Consider the following 13470-nt stretch of genomic DNA (forward strand, 5'->3'; position numbering starts at 1 on the left):
TTCGCTTCTCACCCAACTCGCTTTCACCCTCCCGACCACATCCTTCTCCCCCCGTCTTCCGCCCAAAGCTTCCCTCGAGATGTCTCAGTGCTTCACCGATCCAACTCTCACTCTTTTCGGTACAACTATCTTCGCAGGGGAGCCTGGAAGTCCGATCTACTCAACCTCGGTTCGTTCACCTTTCCCTCCCTCTCGTCCTCTTCCCGTCTTTCCCTCTTCGGACCTTCCTCCTTCCTTCTCGAGAAGCCCATAGACTATAGACTGATCTGTTCTCTTTATCTTCTTACAGACCTACTATGTGACCGTCGAGGGTACTCCCATCCCGTACGAAACTTCGGTTCGTTCCCAGTTGTTGTTGGTCTCACTCATCTCGAGGAGCAAAACATCGTTGAGCTCATTCCTCCTTCCTTCTATTTCTCTTCCAGACGTGCGACGGAGGGTACAAGGGAGGCTACACAGGTTCGGCCCTGCTTCTATACCTTTGAATCGAGCTCAAAGCTGACTTCCCAACCTTGTTTTTCTTTCCGTTCCTTGCCCCTCTTTCTTTCGATCTCGGTCCTCCCTTCCCAATCCCGTCCAGATGCTTGCTCTCACTACAGTACCTACACTGCTTTCAGCACAGGTGTAAGTCTTTCGAGATCGTACCCTCGTCGAGTCGCTGCTGAACGGCTGACAAGCGTTCCGGTCTGACCTCTTGCCTTCGACAGCCTCCCGTCACCTCGACGCTCTACGACGTGAGTTCTTCGACCTCTTTCCCCTTAGTAGACTCTATACACCTCTTTTTAGTCTTCGCACGAGTAGCCGACTTGTTCCTATCCTCTCCTTCTCCTCCTCCTCCCGTTCTTCGTTCTCTCTTAATTCTCAAGGTTATCACCGTCGCTCCCGAAGCAGGAGGTAGCATCACTTCGACCTTCCCAACCGAGACTCGCTACACCACAAGCTGCACTACTGCTCCCGATCCCGGCAACGGAGGAACCACTCCAACTGCTCCGTGAATCGCTCTCCTCTCTTCCAACCGTCTCGACGCGTCCGACGTTCGACGAGCTCGTTGTTGACCTTCCTCTTTTCTCGCATGTCAGAGCCACGCCCACCACCCCACAAGCTGCTACTACTCCTACTCCGCCTCCTTCAGTCGTCACTCCGAGCACTGTCGTCAGCGTTGGAGTCAGCAGCAGTCCCATTACGATCACGAACTCGAACGGCCTCGTCTCAATTTCCGTCGTTCGTCCCTCTTTCCTTCGCTGCCGTTTGCGTCGGAACTGTCACTCACTTTTCTATAACTCTCTTTCTCAATTCACAGCAAGTCCAAAGCGTCTCGATCGTCTTTACCTCTAACGTCGCAGCAGCAGCTACTGGGATCTCAGCCTTGAACGCGACGAACTCACCTTCGAGTTCTATCGGGTGAGCTCCCTCTTCAGCCTCTACCTTTTTATCTTTGTCACTATCTTACTGACTTCGAATGGTCCTATCCTGCAGTCCCATCATCGGAGGAGTCGTCGGAGGCATCGTCGTCCTCGGAGCCATCTTCGCTCTTATCTTCTTCCTTCGACGAAAGAACAAGAACAACGGGAACAACAACGACGACGACTACGATGATGTATATGGAACTGTCAGGAGGAGTACTGATAGGGGTGATAAGTGAGTCTTCCGTCTTGCTTGCTCGTTCTCTCCTTCGACGCGTCGACCCCGAACTCACCCTCCCTCTCTCTCTCTCCCGCTTTCCTCCCTTTTTCCTCTTTTTCTTCTGCAGAGTTGAACGAAAACGAATGGACCTCGCCGAAGAAGATCCCAACCCCGGTTTCGTTCAACCGTTCACCGTCAGTTTCTGATGTCTCACCTCTCATTCTGTCCCCTCACCCTCTTCTCTTTCGCTTCCTCTCTAACCTCCCCCCCCTTCTACCTTCCTCAACCAAGCAGTACACCGCGCCCTCTTCCAACACCAACCAACAGCAAGAACACACCTACCCCTCCAACACGCAAGCTCCGAACTCCTCCTTCTCACCCATCCCAACCTGTTCCGCCTCTCCTCCTCCCCAGCAAACTTCCCACCAATACAATGCCTTCGCCGCCGGATACAACAACAGCCAGTCTCCTCCCGCTTCCATCACTTCCGCTCAAGCTAAAGCTCTCGAGGCTCAAGGTCAACGAAGTCGAAGCGCTCAGGGAGGACCGTCGGGAGCTGGGAACGAAGAGGAGGTTGTGGTTCATGAGGATGCTGGACCGGTGAACAACAGGGTTGATTTGCCTCCAGTTTACGTTGATAGGTCTTGAACGACCTCGGTCTAGCTCTCCTTGCTTTCGTTGTCGACGGAGGGACGACGCGTCGCGTTCGCTTTACTTTCCCTTTCTTACTTTCTCATGGACTCGTTTCGTTTCAGTTTCGTTTCTCACTCGCATAGCATAGCATAGCATAGCATTTTTACTTCTCTACTTGCATCCCGCTCACACGCTCGTTTATACCCAATCCCTTCCTCCCTCACTCCCACGGTCGCTTCGTTCGTTTCGTTTCCTTCCACGACCCCTCTTCCTTCTTTTGCCACGCCGAAGAGTATACAAGATGCACCACCCACCCTTCCCACCCCACCACCGATTTATATCTTCTGCGTAGGCTAGATCGAGTGAGATAAGAGATACACGCAGAACTAGTACAGGAAAGAAACGAAACGACGAGCACCTGCACTCTCCCTCACCCTTCCTCAACCCCCCCCCCTCTAAGCTAAGCTAAAGTGAACGAAATTAAGCCTCCACCTCCTTCTTCACCTCCGGCTCCGGAACGGCGGCAGCATCGACGACGGCGGGAGTTGGTGCGGGTGTTGACGAGGCGGACGCAGAGGGGATGACCTTCTCTCCTCCTCCTTCGGTTTGGTCGGTGAGTCGGTCGGAGATGTGCGAAGGGGTGGTGGATTTCTGAATTGATTGGAGGAAGAATGAGGGGAAGGGAGAGGAAAGGAGAGAAGGGGACGAGGGGAGGAGAAGAAGAGTCAGTTCGAGCGACGAAAGAACGAGACGAGCGAACGCGATAAAGGGAGAGGAAGGGTAAAGCAACGACTCACAGGCACGAAACTCTTCGCCTCAGGGTTAAACTTGACACTCTTGTTCATCCCACTCGCACTCATCGCTCCTCCTGCTGGCTTCGACTTGGAGTAAGGCGAGAACCCTCCTCCTCCTCCTCCGTTCTTCAACCACGGTTTCGACGAGGACGACGCTGGAGGAGCGGACACGAACTTGGGATCCTTCTTGGTGTGAGGAACAGCGAGGGACGGATCGGTGAGGGCTGGAGGAGGGATGGGGTTTCCTTGGTCGTCGGTGTGGAGGAAAGGGCAGGAGGGGTTGTTGCAGTTTTGGTATTTGCAGGGGAGTTGGGAGGGACCTTGGTGGCCTGAGGAAAGGGGAGGAGGAGAAGAAGAAGAGGGAGCGATGAAGAGTCAGGACGAGGTTCGAGGAGTGAGGGAGAGAGAAAGGGAAAGGCAGGAGGGAGAGAGCTCGAAAGCTCGACGCGAAGAGGAGAGGAGTTGGAAGACGACTCACCGGAAACCGAAGCCGGCGAAACATGACTCTTCAGACAGTCCGCATCCTTGCACTTCCTCTGCAGCTCACACGGCTCCGTACTCAGCACCAGTGCCGTCTCGGGGGTCGCGACGGGACTCGGGTGGGAATAAGGGCACTGAGCGTTCTGGCAGCCGAGGGAGAACTTGCAGAGGGTAGGATCGGTGGGTTTGGCGAGAGTAGGGGTGTAGGGTTTCGGGGGAGCTCTTCCTCCAGCTCCAGCTCGGGGAGCTTGGTTGTGGTGGTTGGCTCGGTTGGCTCCTCCGTTCGTTCGTTGGGGACCTCCGGAGAAGGGCTGCTGCTGCTGCTGAGGCTGGGGAAGGAGACCCCCTTGTTGAGCGAACTGCTGCATCTGCTGTTGCATAAACTGCATCTGAGCCATCTGAGCGAGCTGGAGAAACAAGGCGGGACGAGGGAGAAGGTCAGCTCTGAGCTCGTCGAACGACCTCTTCGAAACGAGACTCACCATCATCTCCTGCACTCCCATTCCCATTCCTCCCCCGTATCCACCCATCCCACCCATTCCGTTCATGCCCATCCCTCCTCCGTAGCCACCCATGTTCATTCCTCCTCGCTGCTGCTGCTGGTGTTGCTGCTGATGGTTTCGAGGAGGGAAGGAAGGGACGATCTGCTGCTGCTGTTGCTGAGGAGTCATGCCGAGGGAAGCTCCCATCTGAGCCGAATTCTGGGTGAGGGTGTCGATCTTGGTTTGGAAGGCGTCTTGGTTGTTTCGGACTGAGTGGATGAAGGAGGAAGAGAAAGGAGGAGAAGGGAGGAAGGAAGGAGGAGGTTGAGGTCAGCTTTCTCCGTTTCGATCCCATCCGTCCTCGTTCGTCTCCCTGCCGAGCTTCGAAACCACCACCACCACCACCAACACCAACTCCTACAGCAGTAGGATGAAAGACCAAGAATGAACTCACTCTCGTTTCCCTGAGCTCCACCCATCCTGTCCAACAAGTTCTTCCCTCCGGCTCCTCCTCCCACCCTCGGCCCCGTCGGCACACCAGCTCCTCCTCCTCCCGAAGTCCTCCTCTTGCTCAAAGGTTCTCCTCCCTCTCCAGCAGGCGAAGCGTCGTCCCTCGTGCGTTTGGTCGCGGAGGCTGGGTTCGAGGAAGCTCCAGCGAGAGCTTTGGCGAACATGGTTCCTTGGTTTTGTTGACGGAGGTGGGGAGGAGGACTGCGATCGAGAGAGAAAGAGAAACGAGATGGGTTAGCGGAGACGTCGAAGGACATGGATGGATGGCATGAGGAGAGAGGGAGAGGGAGAGACGAGCTCGAAGGAAGGAAGGGAACGGGACTCACGCTCTCCCATCCGACTCGAGAGCTGCTTCAACCTGCTGTTCTGCTGAGGGATCGACCTCTTCCGCTTTGACGGATGAACGAACTCCTTCTCCTGAAGCACGAGAGAAGAGCCAAGTGGTGAAGGAGGGTTCTACGGGAGGAAAGCGACGAAGGAAGCACGAGGTCAGCTCGAAGGGAAGGAGAGGAGAAATGGTGGAAGGAGTCGAAGCTCACCGTAGTTGTCTCCTACGAGATCTACGAGTTCCTCCGTGATCTGATCCGAGGTCTTGTTGTTGGCGAGCATTACAGTGATGTACTACAAAAAGAAGAACGATCAGAGCGGGATCAGCAACGAGAACGAAGGGAAGGAGGAAGGAAGGAGAGAGTGCTGCTCACCTCAGCCATCACAGGATCTACCAGGAGGACAACGCAAGGAGTCAGTACACTACAGAGACATAGAAGATAAGGCGAGATGAGTCATGATCTTACCATCTTCGGGAGCGTATTCAAACTTGGCGAGCTCTTGCTGGATCGAGTTCTGAACGGAGGAACGAAGGAGGAAAGGGAACCGTCAGCTTGCTTCTCCTCTTCTCCCTCTCTCCTCCGCTACTCCGTTTTTGTGTTTGCACTCACCTGAAGCTCCTGAGCCTCAGCGGATCCCATGGTGATTTTGAAAGCCATCCTGCGAAGAAACGGAACGAAGGAGCGGAAGGGGAGAAGGTGTGGGTGGAGGGGACTTTGAGAGGAGGAGGGAGGAGGGAGGTGACGATTTCAAGCTTCGTTTTTTTTTCTTCTTTTGCGCTCGAGAAAATTCTCAGATTGCTTCTAGAGCATAGTCGGTCAACTAAATATTGCCTGACACTATTTCTTCCTGTTCCTGAGCGATTCACAGCTTCTGCGCGAGACAACTACATGTAGGTCGAGCCCAGACTCTTCACACTCTCTTCTTCCCTCCCCCTCCGGCCCTCAGCTTTTGTGTACTGTTTGTCCCGCTCCGCAGATCGGATCGTTTCAGATTTCACTGAACAAGAGAGGAGGGGAGAGCGACCGAGAGAGCGGTCGTCGTCGAACCACACGTTCGACGCGTCTCGTCAATCTCGCCTCTCCTTTCAACCTTCACATTGATTTTTCGCTCTTCCCTATCTGTCTTTCTCTCTCACTAGCCTTCCAGGCTTCAAGATCGAAGAATAAGAAAAACTCTCCTCCCCACTGCTCCTCTCCCTAGCGACCGCTCCCACCCAACTCCATTCGATTCAAGCAAACGTCAGCTGATTCTGAACGACCACCATCTCCCTTCCCTCCCCTGAGCTTCAGGAGCAATCGAATCTGGCGTCTAGTAGTGCTTTGGTAAACTCAAGCAGGATCTAGACGTTCTGATAGCAGAGCTTCAAGCTGTAGGGATGAGAGGTGGAGCGGATGAGGGGAAGCTCGTTTTCCTTCCTTTCCTCTTTTTTCTTCCGTTGCTCGTTTTGATTATCACCTACTGATCTCTTCATCGCAGCGTATGTTCCCTCCCGGATGGGAGCGATCCTACATACGCTTCGTCGGTGCTGAGGAGCCGGTGTGAAAGCAGAGACGACAGGGGGAGGAGCGTTGGATCGGGAGTTGAGGACGGAGCGTTCCTCGCTCTTCCTCCCTCTCTTCTTCCTTCCTAATTTCTATCCCTCATCCATCTTTGCGAGCTCCCTTATCATGCTCATATCAGTCCGACTTGACCATGGGCTCGAGTCCGGGCCTTACGAAGTTTGTCTTGAGCTCTGGCGGTCGAGACTCAGCTGAAATCGCTCAACGCTCCCGTTCTCCTTCTCCTCCTCTTCTTTCCTTTCGCTTCTTTCCTTTGTGATCCCTGGACCCGTTCTTGCTCAGAGGTCATAAAATCTGCCCTCCACTCGCATCCTCGTTGTTCTCGTCCTGCATAGAGAGAACGCGTTGATCCGAGGCGGAGCGTATTTCATGACCCCTCCGTCTGATGGTTCGCTCCTTCATTCCTCTTCGTATTCATCTCTTCGTTGGATCTCTGGAGGCTAGATGGTAGTTGAGAGAGGGAGTTTGGAGAGACTCTATAGGGGGGAGGCCGCGATGTGGGAGGGTCGTGACGGCGACGCGTCTTCCTCCCCCTCGTTTGCCTTCGCCTTCACCGTTTCTCTTCTTTCTTACTACCTCGCCCGTCTGCGCTCTCTTAGAGGAAGTTCACTCTCTAGCACCAGTTCTCGCTCTGCGTCTCTGGGCACGCTCGCTCGTTCAACTCAAAGCCAGTTCGCAAAACCTTGCTTTGCCTCCCGATCGCTTCCACGCCTACATCGTCCCCTTTTTGAAGGTGTTACTATGAGGTCAGCGTTCGAGATGAATGGAAGGCTAAGCCGATATTGTGGAGCTGAGCATCTATCACGAGAACGAAGAGGTGAGGAAGACGGCGAGGTCGTCGCGTCGCGTCAATCACCTCTCCGTCTTTCTCTTCCTGTGCCGAATCTGTCTTCTACTACTAGTAACTCCGAAAGCCGCTCTACGGTGACGTCTTTTTCTTCTTCTCGGATCGGACTCCCCGTCTCGAATCGAGGAGCACAAGGAATTGATCCGAGATGAAGGAGGGTTTCACCACTCGAACGGTTCTCCTCTCCTTCTCCCTATCTGATTCAGCAGAAGGGTCTGCTTCCTCTCAGGTTACTTTGCTCTCCTCTTTTCCTTCCTTACTGGTATGGTAATAGAGGAGAGGGAACGACAGCTCCAGAGATCGACTGCTCGGCGCGTCCCTGTTGATCCGTTTTGATTTTCCGTCCATCTCCTCTCCTTCCTATTTCTCAGCTCTCGTCCCTTATCGGTGTGGATGCGAGATCGATAGGGAAGGCCAATCTCGATAACGAACGAACAAACCCATACTCTCCGATCCCCGCCCTCTTGAGCAGCGACGGGCAAACGCGTCGTTTCCTCTTTTTCTCTCTTTTCTCTTTCAACCAAGGTGTTCAAGCCTATCTCGTGAAGATGCCTGGAGGTAACCTCGTTCAATTGCACTTGTACTTTGAGCGAGGCTTCTCTCGTGCCTTCACGAGTCACCTCGTCGAACGCGTTCAATTCTTGTTGCTCTCCTTCGTAATTACTTCAATCCTCGCCGTTTCTCGAGGTTGGGTCTGATTACTTTCAGCGGGGTTAGCCCCTTGATCCGTGAAAGAGGCCTTTCTCCCCTTGAGACGTACTCGGCTCACTTCGAGGGACGAGAGAATAATGGACGCGTTGTGATTCATTCCCTTTTCTCATTCTTCGCTCCTGATTGGCATCGATCCGCAGACTTCTCCTACACTGCATCATCTTTGGTCTCGCGATCAGTTTTTCATCCCTCGATTGTAATTCCCCTCGAGTGCTGGCGAGCTACCTTCCGAGGGCGGGAAAATCGTTTCGTCAATCGTTCGCCCTCCTGCCCTATGCGTATGCTGGTTGCGGTCTTGCTACGAGACAGTGGCAACTATGTAGATATGACGAGATGGGAGTGAAGGTGAAGGAATGTCTTCCCGCTGTAGAGTTTTGACGGCGGCGCGTCGCTTTTCGTTTTTCGTTTTTTCCTTTCATTTCTCCTCTCTTTCTCAGTATATAACTTGATTCGGAGTCATAGATGTCAGTGCGCTCATGCATCCGAATTCTAGAACAAATTGAGAGACGATTTTACGGCGTCAAGATTGAAAAGGAAAGAAAGAGCGAGCAGACGTGCAGCGAGGGAGAAGAAGGGACGCGTCGACGTTCTTCCCTTCGAGGAGCTTACCTTTCGCACCATCATCCAGACCTCGAGAGAGAGAAACAACCGATAAGATAGAGAAAGCTAGCGAAAACGAAGGGCGAGAAAGAAAGGGTAGCAAAGAGAGTTCGTAATGAAAGAAGAAAGGAAGAAGGAGAGAGAGCGAAGGTGGATTGATCAATCTCCGTTCGACCCCGATCCATGCAAAAGCCTCCACTGAAGATGCCTCCATTCTCGAATCTGCTTCTCAGCTTCTCCCATCATCTGTGAGAAAAGAAGGAAAGAAAGGACGAGAAACAGTCAGCAAAAAAACGCGTCGAAGCTCGACGTCGAATCGCCAAATCAAACTCACCTCCTCCGCCATCCTATGCACCTCCGTCTCCCTCTCGTTATACAGCATCGCGTTCGCAAACATCAAGAGCATATCCCTCTCAAACTCATCCACGTTCCCTATCGCTCCATCCTTGATCCTACTCTTGATCGTCCTCAGATCCATCGGTCTCAACACCGTCTCGCTGTACCCCGGTGCGTCGGCGTCCTTGATGGGGATTTGGAAGAGGGAGGAGGAGCGATGCTGGGAGATACCTTGGAAGAGGAGGTCGATGGCTTTCTTGAAGTTCTTGGGTGGGAGTTGAGGGTTTGGTGCTGGGGGGAGGAGGAGAGGGGGAGGGGAGGGAGGGAGAGGAGGGAGGGAAGGACCACGAGAGTTGGCTGGGGCACGGGAGGAGGAGGGTTGGCGAGAGGAGGAGGCGTGGCGGGAGGAGGATCGGACTAAGGAGGGGAAGGAAGAGAGGGAAGAGAGTTAGGGAAGGTAGGGAGGGAAAGAGACGCGAGGGAGAGACTCACCTCCTCCTTCGGGAGTCGCAGACATCTCTTCTCGTCGCTTCTTCGTCGCTCGATCGTGATCAGGAGCAGGCGACTTGTTCTTCCCTTGAGTAGCCTTCCTCTTCTTGTTGGAACCTGTAGTAAAGCAACGATGACGAACGTCAGTTCCTCGTCTCGAAGGAAAGAAACGAACGAACGGAAAGACTCACGTTTCGCCGGCGTCCCATCCTCGTTCTCTCCCTCCGCTTCCGCCTCCGCCTCAACAGCTCTAGCATCTTCCTCAGCCTTCACCGAAGCCTTATCCCTCTCCCTCCTAGCCCTGTCCCTAATCCTCCTATCCAGCTTCCTCTTCTCGTGCAACTCAGCCGCCTCGAGCTCCGAAAGACCAGCCGCCTTCTCATCCTGACGCTGCTTGGTCGTCTTCTGCTTGGTTCCGTTCTTGTTTCTCCTCTCGGACGTTCCTCCTGTAGAGTTGGAGACGGAGGGAGGAGCGGCGGAGTTGCGAGAAATTTGAGAGGCGGTTTCGATGAAGGATCCGTCGGCGTCGAGGTCTCCGTCGTCGGAAGCGGTGGGAGTAGAGTCCTTGACGGAGGGTTCGGAGGCTGCGACGAGAGCGGCGATGGTTCGAGGTGGCATCTTGCCCTTGGGATGACCTTTGCCTTTGTTGGATTTGACGGGAGTGGGATCTGCGACGGCGGCGACGGCTGAGGAGCGAGAACGACCTTTCCTCTGCTCGGGAGGGATGACGACCTCCTCGGGTTCCTCTGTTGCTTCCTCGTCCTCTCCTTCTCCGTCCATGGAGACATCCTCCGTAGCATCCCTCTTGAGAACCTCCTTCCCCTTCCCCTTGTCCTTCACCGACGACTTCTTCGACGAAGAAGCAACCGCGTCCTCCGCTCCCTCGACTTCTCCTCCCACGACCGACTCGTCCATCTCCTCGAGTTTCACACCTCCATCAAGCTCCTCCCCATCGACGTCCATCTCCCCCTCCGCATCCTCCTCCTCAACCTCTCCTTCCCCATCCGCATCCGCCTTCTCCACCGTCTTCCTCGCCTCCTCCCTGATCTCTTCGATCCTCTTCGCTCGAGCGATCTCCTGCCTAGCCTTCCTCTCCTTGATCGCTCGTCGATCCTTCGAATCCTTGAGCTGCCAAACGTCCGAAGGAAGAGGTCCATCGTAATCGGCAAGCTCTCCGTTCTGCGCGTCGTCAGGGTCGTCGAAGAGATCCTCCGGTCGACTCATGTGTCCGTGGGAGAGCGTTCGATGGGAAGGGAGACCGAGATCGTGTCGAGAGGAAGGGAGAGGAGAGACGGAGGAGCGACGTTTGGTTTTGGGATCGAAGGAGGTCGAGAAGGACTTCTTGCGAACAGGACGGTTCGTGGAGGTGGGTGGGAGGGCGGAGGAGGTTGAAGCGGAAGGGGAAGTTGGAGCGTGAGAATCCGAGGCTGCAGCAACGGCACCACGAGTTCGAGAGTTGGAGTTGGATTTGGTGGAAGAAGGAGGTTTGACTCCCGTTGGAGCTTCGACGAGTCCGACCTCGGAGAGTCGTCGTTCCCGTTCGTTCTCCTCCTCCTCGTCTCCGAGATCGGACGAGAAACCGCTGCTGGACGATGGACTGTGATCTCGATCTTTGGGATGACCTGCAGATTTCGATCCGCTTCCTCGGGTTGGAGCGAGTTCGACTGGGTTGGCGGCGGAAGGAGGGGAGAGGAAGGTCGCGTTCGATGCTGATGGGCTGAGGAGGCGACTCGACTCTGCTTTGAAAGGAGTTGACCTCGATGGACCGGCGAGAGCTGAGGTGTCGAGGGAGGATTCGGCTTCTGGTGGAGGACTGGGAGTAGCAGGTACGATGCTTTGGTTGCTTCCTTGCGATGCAGCGAAGGCTTCCTCCGTCGAGGACGACTGCTGAGCGAGTTGAGTTGGAGGAGGAGGAGGTGAGGCTGGAGTGACGATGGAGACTGGAGGATGGGTGAGGGAGTTGCTGGATGGTTTGGAGGGTGATGCGAGTTCTTCCGGTTGGGAGGGTTGAGCCGATGAGGAAGATTCTCCAGGTGTGGTGCCGTTCGAAGGAGGAGGAGGAAGGAGAGTCGAAGGAGGAGGAGCGTCGTGCTCCTCGTCCGACGACGAGCCAAGCGAGATGACATCCCTCTTGTCGACGACCTTGACCGGATCGACCAGACCCTCCGTGCTCTCTACTCCGTTCCCGTTCGTCTGAACAGCTGCTGCTGCCTCGTCGTCTGCGTCTTCGTCCTCGTCTGGCACATCGAGGAGGTAGTCTGCGACGCCGTCTCCTTCCGCTTGAGTCCTGGCTTCCTCCTCTACTCCGTCCATGGTCTCGTCTCCCATTCCATCAAAGTCGTCGGTATCCTCTCCTTGAGCGTCTGCTTCCGACATTGATGCTGAGTCCGAGTGTCTTCTTCGTTTGTGACTGTCTCGAAGGTGAGGGTTGGAGTCGAGGTAGGACGAGAGAGTCGTTTGGAGAGTCGGAGGCGAAGGAGGAGAGGTGAGGAGAGTTTGGATTTCTAGAGAGAGGGATCTGTGAGGTGAGAAGACAGGTTCAGGATGTCAGTATCAAGAAGAAGGCAGAAGGAGAGGAGGATGCGAAGGAGATGGCGACGAAGGAGGCGGAAGGAGGAAGGGAGGAGGAGGGAGGTGAGCTCACTTGTACTCTTTCTCCTCCTGTACGATGACTCCCTTCAACTCCACCATCCTAGCTCGAAGATCCTTCTTGAGATTGAAAGCATCCTTCTCAGCTACGTGTGAAAGAAATCCAGAAAAAGAGCAAGGAGGGAGAGGATGGTCAGCTCAAGCGAAAGGATGAGCTCGTGAGAAGGAGGAGCGACGAAAGCGAAGAGAAAGCTCACCTGGTGGGATCACTTGTAGATTTTCGAGCGTGGGAGGTACTATAGGCTCCGACATGGTCGATAGAGCACGCGACGACTGCCCCGAAGTGACGGATGGAGGAAGGAGGAGGAGGAGAGGACCGTGGGTGTTTGAAGGTCGAGAGGGAGAGGTCTTTCTTCCCTGAACCGCATCAACCTTCAAGAGCTCTTTTTTCACTGAACGAGTTTGGGGAGCTGCTCAATCTACAGTGAGCCTATCTGTATACAATCTCGTTTTTTCTCGAACAAATCCAAGCTGATCCTTTCTTCTTTCGCCTCCGTTCAGCTCGACGCTCGACTCGATGCCCTCTCCCTCCTCTCCGTCCTCCTCCTCTTCCCTCCTTCCTCCCCTCCTCCCAACCTTCATCACCCTCCTCACATCACTCAACATCCCCATCGTTCCACCCTCCATTCAATCCATCTCCCCTCTCCTCCTTCACACAACCCTCCGAGCCATCCTTCGCGAACCGCTCCCTCTCCCTCCCCTCCCTCCTCGAACCTCTTCCGAACACGAAGAACAACGACGACACGAGCTCGAGATGGTCAAGCTGGTTGTGGGAGTACTAGGGCAGAGGGTCGGGCTGGATTTTGTCGCTCTCAAACCTCGGAGGGTCGTTGAAGGGAAGGAAAAGGAGATTGAGGTCGTCGCGAGGGGACTGCTGTTGCTGGCTTTTCTTGAAGGTTGGGACGGAGGGATGGGATGGGAGGATGTAGGCATTCAACCTTTTCTCCCTCCTAGAAGTCGAAACGAGAAAGGCGGGACGAGGAAGAGGGAGAGGGAGGAACCGACGAAGAACAAGACCGTCGCGGAATCCCCACCTTCTACCGTCCTCTCCGTCCCTCTCACTCCCATCGTCTCCCCTCGACGCTCGAGTCCCAAATACAACTCCTTATCATCTTCCTCAACCTCTCCTATACCTACCAAACGCCAAACCTCCTCTCCCACCGTCCATCACGTCCCTCCTCCTCTTTCAAACTCTCCTCACCTCCACCGCTCTCCATCGCCTCCACGGCACTCCTCCTCCTCCTCCTCACCCAACGACTCCATCACTCGACTGACAGCTCCGGAGGAATGGAATCGTCGTCGTATCGTCGAAACGGACGCTCTAGAGCGAGCGATCAGTCGTTTGGTGGAGTGAGGGACGCGTCGAACGACCTTATTAACGATCTCATGCTTCAAGTTTTCTCAACGAATAGATTCTCATCTATCTC

At 54.7% G+C, this 13470-nt stretch overlaps 4 protein-coding genes across 4 annotated transcripts; 2 read left to right on the plus strand and 2 right to left on the minus strand.

Annotated features, from left to right (window-relative positions):
- Positions 1-79: 79 nt before the first annotated feature.
- Positions 80-2271, plus strand: BDY24DRAFT_415134 (uncharacterized protein; the record flags this gene model as incomplete). The annotated part of the gene is made up of 11 exons (XM_076643410.1): positions 80-169; positions 290-337; positions 426-459; positions 581-624; positions 708-734; positions 867-991; positions 1080-1221; positions 1301-1401; positions 1477-1638; positions 1751-1817; positions 1915-2271. 11 exons carry the CDS (start codon positions 80-82, stop codon positions 2269-2271), a joined length of 1197 nt encoding a protein of 398 aa, XP_076496712.1.
- Positions 2266-5554, minus strand: BDY24DRAFT_388888 (uncharacterized protein). The gene is made up of 10 exons (XM_076640443.1): positions 5461-5554; positions 5317-5365; positions 5224-5240; positions 5062-5143; positions 4849-4978; positions 4467-4723; positions 4013-4281; positions 3529-3937; positions 3054-3379; positions 2266-2907 (listed from the first exon to the last, which is right to left on the minus strand). Exons 1-10 carry the CDS (start codon positions 5506-5508, stop codon positions 2737-2739), a joined length of 1758 nt encoding a protein of 585 aa, XP_076496713.1. The 5' UTR covers positions 5509-5554; the 3' UTR covers positions 2266-2736.
- Positions 5555-8425: 2871 nt separating this feature from the next.
- On the minus strand, positions 8426-12359 carry BDY24DRAFT_388892 (uncharacterized protein). Its single transcript, XM_076640444.1, has 6 exons — positions 12241-12359; positions 12039-12129; positions 9586-11912; positions 9398-9511; positions 8904-9322; positions 8426-8815 (listed from the first exon to the last, which is right to left on the minus strand). Exons 1-6 carry the CDS (start codon positions 12293-12295, stop codon positions 8729-8731), a joined length of 3093 nt encoding a protein of 1030 aa, XP_076496714.1. The 5' UTR covers positions 12296-12359; the 3' UTR covers positions 8426-8728.
- Positions 12360-12568: 209 nt separating this feature from the next.
- Positions 12569-13415, plus strand: BDY24DRAFT_388893 (uncharacterized protein). The gene has a single exon (XM_076640445.1). The coding sequence runs from the start codon at positions 12798-12800 to the stop codon at positions 13395-13397; it is 600 nt and encodes a 199-aa protein (XP_076496715.1). The 5' UTR covers positions 12569-12797; the 3' UTR covers positions 13398-13415.
- Positions 13416-13470: the final 55 nt, after the last annotated feature.

The sequence above is a fragment of the Mrakia frigida genome (assembly GCF_051309035.1).
Source record: "Mrakia frigida strain ATCC 22029 unplaced genomic scaffold BDY24scaffold_15, whole genome shotgun sequence".
Lineage (NCBI taxonomy): Eukaryota > Fungi > Basidiomycota > Tremellomycetes > Cystofilobasidiales > Mrakiaceae > Mrakia > Mrakia frigida.

Bases quoted from the DNA above. Each gene is read 5' to 3' on its own strand.
- BDY24DRAFT_388888 (XM_076640443.1), bottom strand. From the start codon at position 5,508: ATGGCTTTCAAAATCACCATGGGATCCGCTGAGGCTCAGGAGCTTCAG. The intron at 4,724-4,848 runs GTGAGTCCCGTT...TCTCGATCGCAG, and splicing joins CTCGAGTCGGATGGGAGAGC to TCCTCCTCCCCACCTCCGTC. The intron at 3,938-4,012 runs GTGAGTCTCGTT...TTGTTTCTCCAG, and splicing joins TGGGAGTGCAGGAGATGATG to CTCGCTCAGATGGCTCAGAT.
- BDY24DRAFT_388892 (XM_076640444.1), bottom strand. From the start codon at position 12,295: ATGTCGGAGCCTATAGTACCTCCCACGCTCGAAAATCTACAAGTGATC. The intron at 12,130-12,240 runs GTGAGCTTTCTC...TTTCACACGTAG, and splicing joins TCTACAAGTGATCCCACCAG to CTGAGAAGGATGCTTTCAAT. The intron at 9,323-9,397 runs GTGAGTCTCTCC...TCCCCTCCTTAG, and splicing joins TGCGACTCCCGAAGGAGGAG to TCCGATCCTCCTCCCGCCAC.
- BDY24DRAFT_388893 (XM_076640445.1), top strand. From the start codon at position 12,798: ATGGTCAAGCTGGTTGTGGGAGTACTAGGGCAGAGGGTCGGGCTGGAT.